The sequence below is a fragment of the Centruroides sculpturatus genome, unplaced genomic scaffold, assembly GCF_000671375.1.
Source record: "Centruroides sculpturatus isolate CEXI.00-Female unplaced genomic scaffold, Cexi_2.0 scaffold710, whole genome shotgun sequence".
NCBI lineage: Eukaryota > Metazoa > Arthropoda > Arachnida > Scorpiones > Buthidae > Centruroides > Centruroides sculpturatus.
In genome coordinates, this window is record NW_019385086.1 from 66,291 (window position 1) to 88,717 (window position 22,427).

Here is a 22,427-nt window from a genome sequence, read left to right on the forward strand (position 1 = left end):
AATTACTGATACAAGAGAGTAAGCACTAAGATAAAATACCGTAAAAACAATTGCAGATAAAAAAAATTTACGTTTGTAACTAAGATTAAATGCAATTATAAAATACCTAACAAATTGCATATTTATTTCTGAATTATAATAAAATTAAAAATAACTAAAAAACATCGAGATGTGTCAGCTTAAACAAGTAACAGGATTAAAATAACCGAAAATATTTAATTCGTAAAGACAAGCTAATATTATGAAAATTGAGTACAGTATCAAACACATGATACCAAGTTTCCAGTTGAGCTTCCATTGTGTAATATACAAAGATATATACAGCATAATGATAGTTGTTAACAGGGTGGTTACTGTATATGTGAGAGCAGAACTGTTAATGATAAGAAAGCCATCACCATTGGAAAATCCAGCAGTTTTGACAAGCCACGGAGCTCCAAGACAGAATAAAATATCGAAAATATTACTTCCTAACAAATTACAAATCGCCATATTACCCAATCCTATAACAAAACAATAAAATGTCATAACTGTAATAATAATAATAATAAACATTTTGTAAGAAAAATTCTTCGTTGGACATACCATTCTTTACTACAATTATACTTGATATAATCTCTGGTATACTCGTACCAGCTGCTAAGAGAGTGATACCTGCAACAGTATCAGGAATACCAAGAGTATAACCTGAAAAAATTTGTATATTTATTTATTTAATTAACATATGTATAATTTTATAGTATATACTTACTTATAATTGTTACCATCCATATAGTTAAATAAGAAATAATTGCGAGCCATATGACACTACTGAAAAACGTAACTGGAAAGAATTTTCGAAATCTTGGTTTTCTACAATCAATAATTGTTAAGCTGAATATTAATGTCGCAGGCCACATTAATACCCACCAAACTTGAATACCAATATTTTCTTTTGGCATAGAGAATAACGAACCTTCTTCTTTTTTAATGATTTCTAATTCCTTTACTGAGATATAGATAATTTTTAAAATATGTTATAGAAGTGAAGGAGGATTATCCTGTTAAAAATCATCTACTAACTACTTTCAATTAAGAGTTTACTTTCTCTTCTAGTTCTTCTACCGACTATTTCTTCTTCTATGGAAAATTCATCTTCAGTACAAAGTAAAGGGCCATCAGATTGTGGCTGTTTGGGTGGATCAATAATAATTTCTGGTCGAAAGTGTTGATTACCAAGAAGGGGAGTGTGTTCGTCTATTTGCTTTTCTTTGTGGAGCCACTTCTGTATTTTCTCAACCTAGAACGAGAAAATCTCAATATAACAGAAAGAATTAAATACTGTATAATCATTTATTACTGACCTTTAACGTGCAGAAACCTTCGATTCTTGTATTAAAGTACATAATGAGAATATAAAATACATACATTAATAGCATAATAAGGGCTTCCCACCTAGAAAAAGAATTGTATTAACCTTCCTATAAACATCATACACTTAAAAATATATTTTATAAAATATTACCATGTTACTATATTATTATTTATTATAACTATTAAAGCTGAAACTGTCAAGCAATACATAAAACAGTCTCTCGTTATTGGATACCAGTCGACAGGTATATCCTATATAAAAATACAAATAAAATAAAATTATTGTTTTAGTTTAAATTTCAGATTAACATTATATTCACTACACTTAATTCAATGGTGATTTTATTTCCAGACTTATTACTGATATATCAAGGTTAGTATCAATTCAATATTCTTTTACATTATTAACATTTATTTATTCCTTCAATAGGCATTTCAGGAATACTTTCCTCTTCTGTTGAAGTTACAATTATAAAAATTGAAATTTCAATTGTTGAAGGCAGTGGCGCGTTATCCTATGGGCAAAAAGGGCACTGTCCTGGTGCCCATATCAAGAGGGGGTCCAAACCAATCTTTTATAAGAAAAATTTCCCTAAAACATTCCCCCGAAGAAAAATGTCTGAAGTGATTACTGTACAATACATGGGGTTCTTAATTAAAATTCGTATGGGCCCCATGAAGCAATAACGAACCACTGGTGAAGAGAAAACCTTAATTCTAAGTTACTTATTTTTCTGATAAACTTAACCAGACAATAAGCGATAATATTACCTTTGAACCCACTATGATTCCCGTCATACTTGCGACTCCTAATATATTGAAAACAGCTGAACCTACGATAGTACCAATTCCAATATCACCTTCGGTTACGAATGATCCTAGTAAATAAACACTACGGTGTTTAGGAATAAAGACAATAGTTTAAAATTTTAAAATACTTACCTATTATAGAAGAAAATAATTCCGGTGACGATGTACCAATAGCCATAAACGTGGCTCCTGCTACATCGGCTGGTACACTAAAATCTGTTTAAAAAATACTTTCAGCACGGAATCATTTTTTATTAATTGAAAGTAAAATGATTTACTTACAATCGGCGATTATTTCGAGCGAAGGAACGAAATAACTGTCGCATATGATTGCCAGCATTGAACAGAAGTAGATTACAAGAAGAAAATGGACGACTATACCACCTTTCAGCCTTTCTTCATTAGTAAAAAAGTCATCTGGAAACTGTTCTAACGATGGTGGAAGGCAATCTTCTGTTGTATTAATGGACTGTAGAATTTTTCGCGACGAGTAATCTTTATATTGTAGTTCTTATAAAATATAAAAAAACAACATTATATATATATATATACTATATTCTGCAATCATACAAGTTACTCCGACAAACCGGAGGTGCCGCCATTATTTCTCTCGCGCTTTAAAGATCTAGTCCTTATATGGCCTTACATTTTTATTTAAAGTATCTCGTAACGTGAATATATTTCGATAGTAGTTATATATTTATTAAATACTTTCCGCATAGTTGTTTTAAATAAAAACAATTCTTATACCTCACGATACTAATGGCGGCACTTTAGTTCCGTAATTTTAAGGTTGGGTATGTGCAATAACGTTAAGGAATATTACAGGAGACTGGTATAGTAGTTGAAATGTATAAAAATACGTTACGAAATTTATGGACTTTTCCTTACTAAACTGTCACGACTTTCCCTAAAGGGATGGATTTCCCAAGAATAAAATTGATTTCCTGTGCACAACACCCTGGAAGATTCAGTACTCTGAAGAACGTAATTTAGGCAGGGCATAGCGTGCCAGAACACTCATCCAAACTTTCACTCTGGAGCCTGCTGAAATCATGCACTACACCATACCTGACATACTTGTGTCATTTCTATCTATCTATCCATACGTACTGTACCTCTTTCGTTTCTTACACATTCATGATTCTCTTTACATACTCTCGGAGCTTTCTTTCAATCAGAATCTACGGAAACTTGTCTCATTTACATGAAGAACCCACGACCAACTACAGTGTTCAGTGCTTTTATCCACTCGATCATCCCCAGAGTGATAGACTTACTTATAAAGACCAGTAAGGCTTTATCTTCGGATGGATTATGTCTTACCGCTTAGTCCATTCGGCCATTAATATAATAATAATAATAAAATGTTTAATGAAAAATGTACGTATAAAAAAATATTAAGGAATTAATAAGAAAAAAAAGAATTAAACTGTAGACGAAACCTGCAAATAATGATTTATTCGAGTTTATGATTAATGATTAAAAACTTATCAAAATTAATTAAAACTTATCTTTAATATTTATCTGTACAAACAATACAAAAGATTATGTAGTTGTGATTAATTTCAAATCTCGTTAAGCTTTATCACAATCTCATTTATCAAGCATTAAATCATGATATTGGCATTTGAAAACATTTAGAAATTTCATATTTTCGAATTTGAATACGTACAATAGAACCTGTTCAAAACGGAAACCTGCCAAACCGAAAAAAAAAAAATATATATATATATATTCGGCACCGCGTGAGTCCGGTTTACACAGGTTTTACTGTATATTTTAACTTTATACAAGAAAGTTATCAATAATATATTTACTTTAAATTTATAGGATAATTTAGTGTTATAGGTGTTATTGTTTATGGGTTCTATTTTTGAGATAAGTGAAATAAATATTCTATTTTTGCCTGCTGATAAACGTTATCTACATCAATAAGATAATTATAAATTTATATTACTATTTTGCAACGATGAAATTGTGTGTATAAGACATAATACTCCAGGGACCTGTCAGAAAGGCAGAACACAAGAATGTTCTAATACAGAATAAAAATTCATACAATTATAATATCATTAAAAAGTATTAGTTGGGTAACCTATTTAATATATCAAATAATCTATAAATTTTTTTTTATCTTTTGTATATTGTACTTGGTCTGAAAACCGAAACTCACACTGAAATGTGACATTAAACATTAAAGAGATTGCATAATTCACTATACTATAACGTCACAATTTATCTCTAGTGTTAAACAGCCGTGTTATAGATACTACTCCAGCTAGACTAGAATAGTATCTATAACAAAACAGTTTGTATGTGTTGTCAGATGTACTGTATACTAAGTAGTAGACTGCTATCAATGATTCCATTTCGGCGTTCTTTCTAGTAAAGTTTTGTTGCTAGTGTAGTAATTATATTTAATTGATATTAAATTTTTAATAGCATAGGATTAAATAAAGAAAGATAATAGTTATTTCTGTGAAAAGAACGTGCAACTAAAAACAATAGGTTATTTCATATAAATGAGTAAAAATATTCTGGTCTTTTAAACAAATGATGAAATAATAATAAGAGAAGGGCAATACCCTTATTTTGTACTATTATACTATCCTCTCTGTCTATTGTGTACAACGATGTTCTTTTGGTAAAACCTCCTCACTTGTACAAAAGTAAACCCCCTCATCTTCACTATTGTAAAGGTGAGGGGTTTCGATGTTAAGTGTTGCATGAACTATTGATAAACCCCTCACCTTTAAAATAGTAAAGGTGAAGGGGTTTACCAATAGTTCATGCAACACTTAACATCGAAAAATGACTTGAAAATATTCTGATAGTTTATTAATATGAGTAGTAAGTGGCATAGGAACAAATTCGTATGCCACTTTAATAAATTGAAATAGGGAATCTATTTGGAAATAAGCCGTTGTTTATATAACAAATTTAGTTTATCGAAAGTACAATAATTTGACAAAGCAATTACATTGTTAATATTTTATCTCTCCGAGTTTCATCATAATGATGATAGCGAATACGCCGAGCTTAAATATTTGCGAACGTTCTTGCTAAAATTTGTAAGATTTGACTTCTTATCAAAGTTTGAAAAACCCATTTTATGTTGCAATCGACTAAACGTTTTTATTTTTCTTCGTTAATTTAAAAAATTAAATTATTAATTTAGCCGAATTTTTTAATAAATAGAGTGAATTTAAATATTGCTTACCATTATCAGTCGACTTATAAAGATTACTTTCTAAACTGTTCCGAAATAGCTTATTAATAGTAGCACAAAATATAATTAGACAAGGCAATAACCACAAAAATCTTTTGTGTCTTTGATCCAAATTGTTTTTCTTAAAATTTGTAGTCCTAAACATCACAGCACAATGTAAAGCTTTGCTTCCAGTGCGTTGAACACCTTTCGAAATGACTGACTGATTCCAATTATACCCTTTGGAATATTTCTTATCTTATCGAATAATATTAATATATCTAAACATAATAGAATTATCTTAAATAGCATTCGAGTTTAATGATGTTTTTAAATTAAATTTTACAATTATTTCAGTTTAAATTTGAAGAATACATACAGTACTTCTGTGATTTATATTGTTGAAAACCATCTACTGAAAAATGTATAGTAAAATATTGTAAAATAATTAATAATAATGAAATTCTGATGATATTCAATAAAAATGTCACATATCTAATGGGATTTGTGAGGCGAAGACCTTTTTGACATAATGAAGTGGGTTGCTTTTTTTTGAAATATGTCAAAATTAATATTGTATTATATCATTTATTAAATTTCAATTTCGAACACTGTAATTGGATCGTGGGTTTGCAGCTGGCCTCGTAAGGTTTTTTCCTAAATAAGGCCTCCCGGGATACACCCCCTTGGAAGAACGCCCACTTGTTACTTTGCTTTGTTTGTTTTATTAAGTTATGGCAACGCAAAACTTGGGGAATGACTTCCGGGAAATCTTTTTAAGGGTAACTTGCCCCCTATTTAGGCGTTACAGACGTGGAGAAAACCCGGTAAACTCCACGTGGCCAGCCGTCCTAGCGAGGCGCGAAGCCACGACCGAACTTCCAGTGTTCGGGGAACGGAACCACTTGGTCACTGGTGGGCCTTGTTGCGTTGCCCTTATCCCATCAATCCAATCCAAATTTAAGTTTAAGTAAACACCAAATGCTTTAAGAAGTTTATTTTTCCGTAGGACACTTAGTGATAAAGAACAAATTCTTTTCTTTCTAATAACACTAAGAATAATAAACTGAAGACTTTTACAGATGAACTGAAGAACCACTGTTCTATGTGCTTAGAAGAGTGGAACAGAAAAGACTTGCATCCTTGAAACTCAAATTCAATTTGTTTTTAAAGGGCGTTCGAATTTCAAAGAAATTTTTTTCCATATGGAACAACGTAAAGAGAATTAATCTTCATCTCAAAAATGATCATTTTAATTCTAAAAAATCATAATTTAATTTAAAATAACATAAGTAAACGCCCTAATTAATGCATAAAACAACGAAAATAATAATAAGAAAATAATAAATAGCGCGATAAAATGAAAATACTGTATTGTTACTTTACTTTAGTGAGAAGTGCTGATGGTCCAAGAGGAAGCTGGAGAGGAGAAAAGATTGAGGAGAAAAGATAATCACTTTCTACAAATGCAACAGGTAGCTGTCATTACGGTGTTCATTGAACTTCATTTCCATGGAGAAGAATCTATCCAATGTTGGCGACATTTTGGATCTTCCTACATAATCCACTAGGTTGTTATTGGAGGTACAAACCAAATAAGACCCCAGGTTTTGATGGGATCCCAATGGAATTTTGGAATTTTGAGCCGTTGAGACCACATCTTTTGAGTCTTTTCTCAAAGATTTTTCACACTGGGATAATACCGGAGTCATGGAAGACGAGTATTTTAATTCCGATTTATAAGAATGGTAGGAAGGATGTTCCTGGTAATTATAGAGGTATCTGGGTTATCATCATGGTTATCATCGGAAAACGTAGGAAAGTGTATGCATTTTTTGTTGATTTATCTTCTGCGTTTGATACAGTTTGCAGGAATTTGCTGTGGTTAAAGATGTTGCGTTATGATTTTAGTTATAAATTTGTATCTTTACTCGTTGCTTTGTATGATAACTCCTCGCTTATGATAAGAGCTAGAGGTAACTGTTTGCCATTAATGTTCTCTAAGACTGGTGTTAAGCAGGGCTATATTTTGAGCCCAATTTTGTTTAGTATTTTTTTGAACGATCTCTTTGGCATTATTAATTCTTCCGGTAATGGTATAGAAATAAATGGTTTCTAGATTAAAATGTTGGCTTACGCCGATGATATTGTAATTTTATCTGATTCTGTGGTTAGACTGCAGAGATTGATTGATAAATTGGCAATTTATTTTGATGAAAATGGTTTGAAATTGAATTTGAATAAGTCTAAGATTGTTGTATTTAGAAGAGCAGGTAAGAGTGCGAGGGCGAATAAATGGTTTAATTAAGGGTTCTCCAATTCAAGTTCTCTCTAACTATAAATATTTGGGTGTTACATTTTCGTTTAATGATTTATTCCGTATGCATTACATTAATAAGAGAACTCATGCAAGAGTATTGATGAATAAAGTTATTCGATTAGAGAGATCTGCCAAACTAAGTAATCTGACTAATTATTTACGTTTATTGAGAACTGGTTTTGCCCTCTTTATTATATGCTTCAGAGATTTGGGGTTTTAATTTGGCCAATGGTGTGATGGCATACAGGTTGAATTTATTAAAAACTTATTTTATTTACCTCGTTGTACTCCTGGTTATTTAATCATGATTGAATGTACTTTGATCCCTATAAAATTTATATTATTTAGCAGGATAAGAAATTGGATTATAAGAATTTCTAATCTTAATGATCATCGTTTGAGTAAAGTTTGTCTGAAATTTATACTTAATAAAAAGTCTATAGACTGGACACGTTATTTTATTAATACCTGTAATAATCATGGTATTAATCTTAATAACTAGCTTACCCGTCGCGCATTGCTGCGATCTCAGAAGAAACGAAATTCAAGCAAACTCGTTATGAAAAAATTAAATTTTCATTTTATCATTTTTATTCAAACTTATTATTATTATTCATTTTCATCGGGAAAACATTTCAAAGTGTCGTTTCAATTCTATTTGTTTATTGGAGTGTTTGTGGATACACGATATTTTTTGTTTTTCCGTCTGGTGCGTACACGAATAAATCAGAAAGCTTTCCGACGCGTGAGCTGGCCACATACAGTTGTCCACGCGAGAAGCACGGATTCTTTAAATTTAGCCCACATACTCGCAGAGATTGTCAGAAGTGCGATATTCCCCATTTTTATATATATTTTTTAATCCTTTATAATTTTCATTATTTAATTGCTCCTTCCTCTCTTCCTTGGCATGTTGTGAAATTTCTGATAGTTGGATAATAAACCGTTTTATTGTAATTTGTCTTTTTAAATTATTTTGAGTCGATATTAAAATTTGGAAAAAGGGGATCCCTAGATCGGTAAAATAGGCGAATTTCCTCCTACAACTTCGGTTGTTGTTCGGAATACAGTTAAGGTTTTAACAAAGTTTGAACGAATACATAATTAGCAAAAAAAAAAAAGTTGAAATAAAGTGATTAAACGAAAATTATTACAAATATCGTAAATAACAAATGCGTATATAGAGATATTTTTTGGAGGGGGAAATGGTCTTCACAATTTGAAATCGATCGAACACACTGTGCTTGTATACACGCGCGCCATCTATCGTAGGATAAATGTGCTTCGCGAGAGTGTATTAAAAAACTTTCCAGAGTTTCATGGCAATCGGATAAACGGTGTGGTAATGCATGAAGGACAGACACACATACATTCATTTTTATATATATAGATAAATGAAAAAATAAATAATAGTGTATATGTTGCAGTCAAAATCCATTTTTAGTTAGAACGCGTTTTAACAAGTTGAAACTAGTTTATACTTGATGTCTTTGATAAAACCCGTTTTGACTAGTTAAAACTAGTTTTAATTCATTTTTGACTAACAGTAAATTCTAGTTTTAACTAGAGAAAACAGGTTTTATCAAAGACATCCGGTATAAACTAGTTTTAACTAGTTAAAACGCATCCTAATTAAAAACTGGTTTTGACTGCAACATAATAGAGTGATTCGGGATAAGATGGTAAGCGGGGGAACGATGCCTAATTTTTGATATTTTCAACGATGACGTCACATATTGTCACGTATTTGTATGATGAATCGTTAGGCCAATATTGAGTGCGGAAAGCTGTAGTTGGCTACCGTTACTTCATTTTCTACATCTGAGAAGAATAAAAGCTAGATAAGAACGAAGTTTTTGTTGTGAAATGTTTCTAAAGTAATTTTAAACTAAAATTTAAAATAGAATTTATTAAAAATTGCGAAAAACAATTAATGTATGATATAGTTAAGGTTCTAAATTTTCCATTGTCAGCTACCGACGATCCCCGATCGGACATGCTGGAGCACGTGACTCTACTAGGCATATTACCCCAACAAAATCCCAAAAGATGCCACATTTTTCTTGGGGTAACATGCCTATTTTTTTAAATTGAATTCCAATGCATATGCATAGAAATTATATAAGGACTTCTCAAAAAAGTTTTTGGACTGAAAAAAGCTTTCAGCTAGCTATAGAGCATGTTAGAACGGGCGGAAACTTAACAATACTTATACTGTGCTGTTATACTTGCTATAGAAGTACTTTGTACTACATATGCAATAAATTAAATTTGGTTAAGAAATTCAAAAATTAATTTTATACAATTATATTTGTTATCTTACCCTAATGGCATTTGGCATCTCACCCGGATACTTGGGGTGAAATGCCTAAAAAGCCAGACAGTGAAAAAGTCGCCATTGCAAAAACAATATACAATTTTTTTTTTAAAATAAACTCCAAAGTTTTATTTGAAAAACATACGCCAGAATATGATATTTTCATTAGAGGGCTCCAAAACCTAAATTAGCGCTATACTTTCATTCATAAGCAAAATGTTAGGCATCTTCCCCGAATCACAATACATAACTTTATTTATTTCCCCCAACCATATTTATGTAGCTAAAATTAGTTTTAACTAATGTTAAAAGTTAAAACTAGTTTTATCTAAAATCAAAACATGTACAGCAGTAAATTAAACTAGAATTTACTGCTAGTCAAAAATAAATTTAAGTTAAAACCAGTTTTAACTAGACAAAACTGGTTTTAACAAAGACATCAAGTATAAACTAGTTTCAACTTGTTAAAACACGTTCTAACTAAAAACGAGTTTTGACTGCAACATATATAATTGCTGGTATAAGGATTTAAATATTACTTTTTTTATGGTAATTTTTTATATAATCAAGATGTTTCGCTTAATATTTTGTCTTTATTTATACAGGTTAGGTGTAATTCTCTGAATTTTTTGAATAATTATTCGAGAGAATTGTGTAACTTTTGTATTGAGAACGAAATTATTGATGCCTGGCATATTTTGGCTAAATGTGGGCGTCTTAAAGTGTTACGTGATGAAATTTTTGGTTGTGAAGTTCTTACCAGGTCTTTATATCTTAAAATTTTATCGGAACCATGTTATCAATTTAAAGTGTTTTGTTTTCTAAAAAAACCTGTTGATCTTTTGTCTTAGGGGGCGTGATTCATCTACTGTAAAATTGGCCTTACTGCTGGTGTTGTTTGGGAGAATCTGTCAGTGCTGTGTTTTCGTTACTAATTTATTTCCTTTGTATAGGTAAGCAATTTGCTTTCTCTTTTGGTTGATTGTTTTATTTTTATCTTGTTTATTGGTTTTGTATTATTTTTGACAGATGCTCCCAAATCTTAACTTTAGCTTTAAACTTTAACTAATTATTATATTTGATTTTTATACCTTATTATTTAAATTGTTATTTATTTAAATTAATATTATAATAATAATTTTTGATTGTGATCTTATGCCTATTAAGTGTTTTGTTTTTTTGGGGAGATGGTTTTGCTCCCCCGCATCAAGGAGTGTATACAGTGTGCGTATTAAATAAATAAATAAAATATTGTTATTGAAAAAATTAATTCTCCTACTCACCATTACTTTATCAAGGTGCCACTTTTCAATAATGGCTTGTGTTTTAAACCGAAGAAAACAGAATTTCTTAATGTCAGCAATGGAAATGGCCTCTTTACTACCTTCCTTCTACGAAAAAGAAATTTCTTCCGTCCTTGCATATTGCTGCATCTTGCGAAGGTAATCGAGTTCTTCAGTTGCGAACTTTATCTTGTGATCTTCCAGTAACTCTTCAACATTATCATAATTCACTTCCAAGTTCATGGACTTGCGCAAAGAGACAATCTCATTCACCAGAGACCTCGATTGAAAGCCTTCAAAGTCTCTGTCTGCAGCAGAATCTGGCCACAGTTTCTTCTAGGCAGAGTTCATTGCCCCAAGAGAAATTTCCTCCATGCTTTATTGATGGCAACAATAAAGTGTGCTGTAATGATTCTTCCAAATGTCTCTTAAGGTCAGTTCTATTTCAGTGATCGCCTCAAAGGACTTCTGGAGCATTGCCTTCGTGTGGTGCTTCAAGTTCGAGATGACTTGCTGGTCCATGAAATGACTGATATTGGGTCAAGATCTCGATGAAGCTGCATTTACCCACCATTTTTTCAATCAAGGAAGGAGGACGAGTAAGAGCATTGTTCATCACTAGAAGAGCCTTCACAAGTAAGTTCTTTTCTTATAAGTAGGCTTTCACACAGAGAGCAAACTCTTCCTGAATCCACTCAATGAAAAACTGCCTGATAACTCATGCTTTCTTGTTTGTCCTCCAAATAATTCTGAATTCGTTCTTAATCTCATTGTTTTTTTAAACACACGTGAGCTGTCGGAGTACACAAGCAATGACTACTTTTTAGTCGTCATTTACAGCAACAAAGTAAGCCTATCTTTCATAGGTTTATGTTCTAACACGGTCTTCTCTTCTTTGGTAATGTGCGTTTGGTTTGTTATCTTCGTTCTTCCAGAACAAACCTGTTTCGTCATAGTTGAAAACTTGCTGCGATACAACTCCTCACTGTTCACAAAGGTTTTGAACTTTTTCACAAAGTCCTTTACTGCTGCTAAATTCACACTAGAAGCCTTTCCGTACCTCACAACACTACTTATTTTCTTCAAATTATCGAATTAACCCGTACTAGCTTTAAACTTTCCCTTTTACCACTGCTTTCAGGCATGTTTTGTTTTAGATCGCCATATAACTGCTTTGCTTTCTTACAAATTATTGATTCAGATATGATATTACCATCCAATTATTTTTCGTTACTCCACACTATGAGCATATTTCCATCTGCTCCATAGTCTGCGATATTCTTAAAGTTGTAACTCCTTTCGCCACATCTGCCGCTTTTATTGATTCTTTTTGCTTCAGAATCGTATACACAATCGACTTTGGCATACCAAAGATGACTGTGTGATTAGACATTGCTCTCATGCTTAGCGATGAGTTCCTTTTTCACACCAATCGTCGCTGTTTCAAGCTTTCTCTGAGGTTTCGTAACCTCAACACTCTTCTTAGGATTTATTATTTGAAGGTTACTTGAAAATCTTTGTGCAATTTAATCACATCTATTGTTGGTTTGACCAAGCCTACAGTGGGATGGGTCGGGTTGAATTAGCATTCTAGCGATAATGATCCTCCTTTCCTGTATAACTCTACACTGTCGACTATATTAATACGACTGAAATAGAAGCAGAAAACCAGGTTAAAAAATGCTATTCTGTAATGGTTGCAACATCAGTCCCGAACGTGGTTAATTATAAAGATTATATAGAATCAGATGACAATTTAGAGTAGGAGCAAGTTGAAGGACCAGGAAATTTTTGATAGTGTGCAGGATACTTCGTGATATTTGAGAGTAGACATGGCAATGAGAGTGTAATTGAGTCACTCGATAAGAAAATTTACCTCTTACAAGATTTTAAATAAGTGATAATCTTGTAAGATATTATTCAGCAATTAAATGGTACAGTACTAAATTATGGCTCAATAAAAAAGAAGGGACTTTTTAATCAAAAAGTAAAATTCTTTTAAGAATTTTTACAAAAAAACTTGTCTAAAACGGAACCTGAATAAAACGGAAAAAACTCTTCTATTTTCAGGTTAGAAAAAACAGGTTTTTTTTCTAACACAGAAAATAGAACCTGTTTTTTCTAACCTGTAAAATTGACAAACCGGAAAAATATTCCGTACTTTGCCATTCCGGTTTATACAGGTTTTACTGTATTATACACTACTAATATAAACATCGATATCAATTTGATTAACACTAATAGGATAACATTTAAAATAGATAAAATATGTTATACGAAGTACAACCGAAAAACAGTAAAACCCTTGTAAACCAAAATGGCGCAATACAAAATACTTTTACCGGTTTGAACAGGTTTTTTTTGTTTAATACGCAAAATCGTTCCATCTCAAAGAATTTTTTTCCGTTTAGGCGGTAAAACCTGTCCGTTTCAGACAAGTTTTACTGTTCCATACACTTTCTGAATTACATTTAATTTACTAAAAATGTATATTATTATATCATTATTATTAATAGTATATTATTTAAATTAAAGATATAAATGTAAAACATAATAATTCAATGTTATTTCTATTTTAATTAATAACAATTTTGCCCGACAGATAGCAGTATGTTAGTTTGGGCGTGATGCCTTGGAGTGATAGGCCACAGCTGAATAAGCAAACCACAGTATATTATGTTCATTAGCTGTGAGTGAGGAAAGTGTAAGTGTCTGTCTATCCTTTGGTTACGTATGGAGACTCGAACCACCCATAGAAACAAGTTCAATAAATTATTTTTATAATGGGGAGGCCAAATTTTTACCAAGTATAATTTCGTTTACTATATTTCCATAATTCTGGAGAGTAGCAAAAAATTAAAACCGAAGAAGCTTGATTTGTGTGATGTATTTTGTGTAGTGTTATACGTCCTAAAAAGTGGCTGACAGTGGAAAATGCTGCTAAAATGGAGAAGTTATTAGAAGTACTTTAAAAAGTCGGAAGATTAGCAATAGAGAGGTTGCGGCCGAAGTTTTCATCTGTAAAACGTAAACGTCGAACGTCGAGCGCCGCTTATAAGATAGCGGCGCTCGACGTTCGACGTTCACGTTCGACGTTCGACGTTCACGTAAAATATTTTTTTAAAAATACCTCTGAAGTTTCCTCGAAATTCCTGCTTACTCGGTATTACTAGAGACATTATAAGACCATTAAATAAATTATTTTCAGGTCACATAAAAATAGAATTTCTGACATCGTCCACTACAATCGGCTACTTCGGTATCGAATATTATTTTATTCTACTAATTAATACTGTACGGTAAAAACTGTTTAAAACGGAAACCTGCCAAACCCAGGAAAAAATGTTCGTTATACACAGGTTATAACTTATAATTTATAATTTCCTATTATTTTTTTAATACTACTTCTTTTTTTTCTCCTTTCTCTCTCTTTTTAAAACGGGTTCAATGGTTTATAAATTATATCTTAGGTCTACTTAATCTTTTTTATCTTTTTTAAAATAATATTTTATCGATTAATTTATTCTTTAAAAGGCTTATTTACGATCGTGATCCTTATCTGTTTATTGCAGTTTCTATCAATATAAGGAAAGCGTGATATGATTTATATGTTATTGATATAATCCTACTTTTTAAAAATGTTGTAAAATAATATAATACAGATTAACCCAAAACTCAGTTGATTATTTTCTCGTATTTTAGAATACAATGTGCATAGATTTCATTTCTTTAACTATACAGATCAACAAAGTGATCAGTCGCGTGTATTCCCCGTCTCTCATCATCCGGCCTCTCCCATTGTGGGCCTGGCCGAATCCACTATGGAATTAGAAAAAAAAGGCACCTTAATGGAAGGAAAGTGTTAAAAGTAAATGGGTATAATTTAGACATAATGATTCGAAGAGCCAGATTAAATTTAAAGCCTGATTTGGCATAGCTCGATACAATACATTCCTCCTTCTCACCATACAGGAACGACAACTGCCTTGTGATATTGTTCCTATTGTGTGAAGACAAATGTCAGCTTTGTTTTTCTTCTATACGTAAATTTTAAATATAATTTTCTTTATTAGATAAAATACAATGGCATATATTGAGGGGTCATTTAAAGCGTACTTGGTAGCACTAATAAAAATTACACTACGGTACTTCATAGCTTACCACGAGTAAAAATTTAAGAGAGAAGCCAAATTTAGGACAGATTTATAAATAGATTTAGGACAGAAATTTATTGCCACTTGATATTTACCACTTGACCCTTACTTTTATGTGGCATTTAATTAGGAAATTAATCGCCCGTTTCGAAAAATTTGAGAAGGTTTCTGCTTTATTCAGGTTCCGTTTAATACAGGTTTTACTGTATATAATCTTAATTAAGTAAACTGTTATTCCGTTTAATTTAATTAACAATTTAAATGTAGAAAAAGAGAAAGGAGACCAATTTCTTTCTTACCAATGTTGAAAGACGTGTCTTGTGATTACTAGGAGCAATGTGTTAATTCTTAATTCTACTAGGTGACAAGCGGTATCTAACGCCAAATTTTGATAAAACTACGAATATCTGTTGAAAGGCCATTTAAACAATGCAATCACTTATCATTTTTCTTTAAAAAAACATCAATAATTCTTTGTTTTTTCTATAATAAATGACTTGTTATAAAAACAAAAGTTCTGTTGATCTTACGATAAGAGATTGTTTGATTTTTAACTGCTTAAAATATACAAAACTATAAATTTAACTTGTCATCTACATCCTCGAATAACTGTTAAACCGAAAGGTTTAACAATAAATTCTTACTTCTCCATTAATAAAATGAAACTATACTTAAATTAAAGTATTTCTGTAAAAAATACATATTTTAATACAGTAAAACCTGTGTAAACCGGACGATTTGGCAAGTTTCCGTTTTGAACAAGTTATTTTTTTTAACACAGAAAATCGCTACATTTCGAGGAATTCTTCTCGTTTAGGCAGGTTTTACTGTATTTAAAACAGTAAAATTTAAACTTTTATACATAAATTATGTAAAACCTGTCTAAAAAATATTCAGTAACGTGTCATTTTGATTTACAAAGTTTTTACTGTAAAATACAGTTTGTTTTTAATAGAAAATCGTTCCGTTTTGAAGAAATTTTTCTCTGTTTAGGCAGGTTTCTACTTTATTTTAGACAGGTTCGGCCGTATATTATTCATAAATACTGATCGTTTTCTTCTTTTATTAAAACTCCTTCCTTAACAGATAAATATAAGGAAAACAATTTAAATTTTGACATTTTATATCTTTATCAAGTTGGAATATAGAATATTTATTTGACAATATGATTGTATAGGAAACAAAGTAACAATATACACTATTTTAAAAACACTTTTTTTTTTTTTTAATTTTAAATTATTATTTGCGAAAAATCTCTAAAAGGTAACCTTTTACAGTTTTCCTCGACCTTAAAATAGCATATTCATTGACCTATACTCGCCTAAAAGCATTTCATATAAAGTATGGCCGTAATTAAAATACCTTTATTTAACGTTATTTAGAGAGAAATATCACCAAACTAAATTTCCAGTATTATTCCAGACAGCGTTGAATACAGGTATTTTAATTACGATCAACCGATATATAATATAGAGCGGTTTATACAATAATAAGTAAGGCAAGAAAAATTTAAAAATAAAATGTTTTGATCGAAATGATGATCTTAAACACTGATCATGTAGTGTATCAATCATGTTACAAGCATGTAAACAACCTCCTTTTATGCATTAATGATTCCGATACAAGTGAATGATTATGAAAAATAATACAGGGTTGGACAAAATGCATCGTGGTAGTCACTAGTGCTGTTTGTGCATGCTTGTGATAAGGCTAGTTTGGAAAAAGGATTGGAGGAATTCCATTAGTAATCATAGCATTGTGGTGGCACAGAACACCGCGCGTTTACTGTGGAGACTTACTGTAAAGACTACGAATCCCTCCTCTGATATACAGATGTGGTTCAATACGATGAGGAATTGCCCATACTGCTCCACGATCATTGCTAAATTACATGGAGTAATTTCCAGATTTGGGGACATTGATTGGCCGCACGATCGCGCTTTGGATTTCTTGTGTAGCACCCGAAGAATCAGGTTTAGTCATTCGCTCTCCTTACCTATCGCGTGCAGAACATTTTCTTAATCGTGTTTTATCACATGATAGAGGCACTTTTCCAGATACGGGAGTAATAAATTGCCCATAATGATGGATGTTTAAGAAACGAAATTTGATATCCGTGACATGAAAACTTCATAACTTTGTCTGTTTATTGTTATTTTTAAATGTATTCTTCTTCAATTACTTCCGTCATGTTGCTTCATTTCCTGCTATAAATTTTGCCCAACCCTGTATATTCATTGTTACATTTAATATAATTATGCTGTACTTCAGATTAAGAATTAAATAAATTAGGATATAGGATTAGGATTTTGAATATAGGAGGAAAACTTTCCTGTTTAATACATATAGACACAAATAACGTCAAAGAAAATTAGATAAGCTTTGACGGTTATTTAGGTAAAATTTATATAGTTAGATAATAATTATTTTACTATTTTTGGGAAATTACACACACATAGTTTCATTTCTATATGCTTGTAATTTATCACAGAAATATTTAGAAAACAAGGCTTTATATCAATAGAATATTGTTTGATCTAAACTTCTCAACTTTACAATTGGTGAGATGGTATAACAGAATCAATGGTATAACAGAAACTGTTAACTCTTCTAAGTTATTTCGCTGTATAATCTAATAAATAACAATAAATGACTATATTAAAAAGCTTAATTAAGCAAATGAGTATACATACTAATGATTGTTAATAAAGATGTATATATAGAACAGGAAATTTTCCAATGAAGAAAGATGAGATGCATTAATTTATATTATGTCATTATAAACAGATTAGTATTCTAGAAGTGTTTTAAATTTTACTAATTTAGTATCATCGTTAAATATTTCAAAGCATTTAGTTAAATTTTACATCTTTATAAGCAAAGATTTACTATTGTTTTTCTCTATCTTCATGTGTTTTCGCTTCTTTGTTACGTAATAATTTTAATTTATAACTATAAATTATTTTAAGGAAGTAAGTTCTTATTATATAAATTTATATTATCATCAATTTTAACTATCATTAAACAAAGGATAATTAAAATTTATATAATAAGAAATTACTTCCTTAAAATAATTTATAGTTATAAATTAAAATTATTAAGTAACAAAGAAGCGAAAACACACGAAGACAGAGAAAACAATAGTGATAATAATGCAATAAATCAGTGTTTAATTTTTCAATGTTTGTGTGTATGTACTGTACGTGTGTTATCCTGTATTTTGCTTTATATCTGAAGACCCCGTGGTTCAAACGTTTTTAAATTTGGAAAGAATTCAACTGGACTCTATCCCCTAAATAAGGCATTTGATTTTGTTTTCAACTTTTAGAAATTATAATTGAGAATTATAGAACTTCCTTCCTGGTTCTCTTAACTTCCTGTTTGTGTGACGAAAAAGTCGTGCAAGGGACATTCCCAGTTTTATTCGTTGTAATATAAAATCTACGTATTTACTTCGCTACTACTACTACTACTACTACTCTACCATATTCCAAGAAAAGATTAATAAATCGTATACAAACTAGTAATTATGTACATGTTTGACTACCATATAATTGTATAATATAATTATAATTAACATAAACAGGCTAATTAAGGTACAGTACATATATGTATATTTTTTTATGTACAAATTTCAGATTTTTCTACATATATATATGTAGAAAGTCTGAGAATCATTTAGTTTTATTTTATTTTATTTACAAAAGTATCCTTATGATATAAACCAGTTTATGGTTAGATTATTTCGAAATTAGGTAGATTCTCTAGAAAGATTCATATCAAAATCTGGTTTTATAAACTAGCTACCAATGTTTATATGTCACGTAATGCTAAACCGATAACAGTTTAGTCTTTAAATTAAGCAAAATAATCTAAATATTTAAATAAACTTTATAGATATTTAACTCTATTGTTCATGCTCATATATGATAGAAACTGAATTTAGTTGATGTTATATAAACGATACTTTAGAAACATGATTCAACTGGCATTCAGGTAAGAATTTCTTAGCGTTAAATAATACTAATGACCTATTTTTAAGTGATTTTTTTAAAATAGTAAAGTAGTTTAAAGTTTAAAAAATTATAAACATTTATTATTTTCTATAAAAAAGAATTTTTAATTCGAACAAATCTAAGACTTTTAAAGGCTATAAACACCTTAATTATAATAGAACATTGATATAACAGTCACAATAATGATAGGTTAAAAAGAGGAGTTTACTGTGTCTAGAGATGATATGTATTTATTATTATATTTAATATATACTTATTAAAATAAATATATTAAATTTTAGAAAAATACTCACGTGTTATTTTCCCGACTGTTATACAGGAGGAAAAGTATAGCAATTGGTTTTTTACCTGTATATTTGGGAGATACGATTTTATTACACAGTTTGAAAGCTTAATAACTCCTGTTCTTTTCGTTGAAAATTTCTAAAATTTTACAGGGAAGTTTGTGTATTAGGGGAAAATGTTTCTAGAAATTTTCAGGATAATCGAATCATTCGTTCGAGAATTATGGCCCACTCCCTTGATATGTCCTGAACAAATCTGAAGACTTATAATAAAAGTAACGATAGCAATAAAAAGAAATAAAGAATAATTCAATTATTTATATTATCAATTGAACAAGGCTTTCATCAAAGGATTTAAGATGGAGTGATTGGATAATAAGCGTTTTTTGTATTGTAATTCTTAAACTATCTATATTTTAATTTAATACGAGGTAAGTTGAATTATAGGGCAAATTAAATTAAGCTAAGAATTTAAACAGTTTAAAGTCAATTTAAATCAGCGGCACTCGCAGACTATACAAGCTATAAAAAGAAGGGGAATACATTATGCAAGACGCAGTCAAGGTTAACATGGCCATGAAAAGAAGAAATGTTTCTTGTTTTCAGTGCCAACTTTTGGTCGACACACGAAGATATTGTCCATTCTTTATTAAGGTATTTAAATTAGAAAATAATACTTTTTAATTATATTATATAAACTTAGTAACATGTACAGGTACTGTACATTTAACGACCCAAGTATTTACAATAATGAAACTATAAAACACAAGAAATTTCTCGGGCTTAAGTCAAGAGTGGTTGGGGTGAGGACCCCATAGTATATTTTTCTAGGGTGTCGAATAATATTTATGCCGATACATTGAACGGCATAGAACCCTTTACCCAACACACATACATAAACACAAATTGATAACCTGAAGAGTTTGAAAGTATTATACTAAAATACAATTTGATTTATTCAAAATATCAGAAGCTGAATCAGAAACAGAAATCACAAGTGACTATTTTCTATCATGGGGGTAGAGTTTTCTCTTAAGAATCAATAATAAAATTTATAAATCGAATATTTCTTTGTACTCATAAAAATAATTTAGTAAATGAAAATGATCAATCTTAGTTGAATGACCTACTTTAATTTAAAAAGTAAGTAAAGAGGAAAACACTCGAAAGTATTTTACGTCAAATACGCTTGGCAATCACATAGAATATTGACTGATACACGAAAGGTATATAATTATATTGTTAATAAAATGAATTTACGCACGGAAATAGAAGGAACCATTATATTCTTTCCTTCAACAATTGTTTTAGGTTGATTCCAAGTGATATGTGTCTATTCGTGCTTTGAGTACCGCAATGATTGGCCTCGGAGGATACAAACCATTGTATTTCTAAACACAAAGGTGATGCCTGTAACTAAAATTATTTCCATGACGTTCTTACTTCAGTAGAATTTTTAAGGAAATCTTTTCAGGTAAGTCAGTCAATGTAATTACATAATTTCTTTTTTAATGTCATCTATCGTGTAAGAATTATTATATTAATTCTTCATTACTTCAAGAATAAACGTCACTTATTTTTAGTAATTACGAAACAATAAAACTGAATAACTTAATTATACATTATAGAATTTCTTTTATATATATATATTATTTATTAAAGAACATGTTCTAATTTTTGAAGTCGAGTTTCGTATTAGAATCGTGGTGGATGCAGTCACGAATACGATCTCTAAATCTAATAAGGTTGTTAACTAATTCCGTAAGTAATATCTTAGTTTACTGATTTAATTAACTTAGAAACTAGTAACTGAAGGGTCTAATTTAAAAAAAAAAAATTTACTAAGTTACATTTTCCTGTTATCAAAACAATTGAGATTCTGGATCTTAAACGTCTCCCGAAACAATTTCATTGTAGATTTTAAATCAGCAAAGATACAAAACTTATAGAACGTATCTTTGTCCTGTATTTTATGCAATTGTACATTAATTAGGCATACGTATTCGCTTGGTGTACAGAAAGAAAGATATGTACTTAGAGATTTTTTTTCACTTTGACAGTGCACTGAACCTTTAAAAATGTACTGTTGTTCGAATAAACGAAAATAGCAAAGATTACAATTACTACTGTACAATATATGAATACTTACATTCTCATTAGATGTATCTTACAGTACATTGTAAACTGTCTTTTAGATAGTGTACATACTATAACAATTGCCTGATATTCTTTATATATATATTTAATAAGTTTAATCTGTATTATCAATAGGTAACTCATGGATTTAGTGCGATTTTATACATTCAAATTTCCGAACAATGACCGTCATAAGAGGTTATTTTATATGCATTTTTGTCCAAAAAAAAGTTCCTGAAAGCACGACAGCTGTGTAGAATGGGTCGTTGTTGAAAGATTGCCTGTACTTACTTTTGCTTTTGCGACATATTTTAAATTTATTATCATATCAATGACATTCTTTCTACATTTTATTATCTGAACAGATAAGGAAACTTGTATCTCACAGTGACTTGTTTTGTTTTTATTCTCAATAGAGGGGGGAAAAATCATTTGTAAGATAGCCTAGATACTGTTTATAAGGTGTAAAATTAAATGAAGCAGAAATGCCAAAATTTAATCAACTTTACTAATGCATATTATATTATTTTAATAGTAATAAAT

At 30.4% G+C, this 22,427-nt stretch overlaps 2 protein-coding genes across 7 annotated transcripts in view; one reads left to right on the forward strand and one right to left on the reverse strand.

The window, feature by feature from the left end:
• On the reverse strand, positions 1–19,817 carry LOC111634488 (sodium/potassium/calcium exchanger 3-like). Of its 4 annotated transcripts, XR_002758230.1 has the most exons (11): positions 5,387–5,658; positions 2,446–2,673; positions 2,296–2,379; positions 2,125–2,231; positions 1,505–1,605; positions 1,344–1,434; positions 1,063–1,279; positions 956–988; positions 752–852; positions 586–687; positions 465–503 (listed from the first exon to the last, which is right to left on the reverse strand). XR_002758230.1 is itself a non-coding variant. In XM_023379280.1 (10 exons), exons 2-10 carry the CDS (start codon positions 2,501–2,503, stop codon positions 175–177), a joined length of 1,326 nt encoding a protein of 441 aa, XP_023235048.1. In that variant the 5' UTR covers positions 2,504–2,673; positions 19,758–19,817; the 3' UTR covers positions 1–174. The 4 variants fall into 4 exon arrangements, 3 of the variants coding, with proteins under 3 accessions (XP_023235048.1, XP_023235047.1, XP_023235046.1); XM_023379280.1 differs by lacking the exon at positions 5,387–5,658 and adding an exon at positions 19,758–19,817 and having other exon boundaries at positions 1–503; positions 752–988; XM_023379279.1 differs by lacking the exon at positions 5,387–5,658 and adding an exon at positions 11,295–12,028 and having other exon boundaries at positions 1–503; positions 752–988.
• Positions 19,146–22,427, forward strand: part of LOC111634486 (patched domain-containing protein 3-like) — a 17,805-nt gene continuing 14,523 nt past the window's right edge. The window contains exons 1-2 of one of the 3 annotated variants that reach the window (XM_023379265.1): positions 19,146–19,444; positions 21,060–21,222. Coding sequence is in view for 1 of the 3 variants with exons in the window: in XM_023379263.1 (XP_023235031.1) it covers positions 21,459–21,509 (51 nt within the window). In the remaining 2 variants the exon portion in view is untranslated. Of the gene's footprint in view, positions 19,445–19,851; positions 20,403–21,059; positions 21,223–21,297; positions 21,510–22,427 lie in introns of those variants that run through there. The other 2 variants (XM_023379264.1, XM_023379263.1) reach the window with 2 other exon arrangements.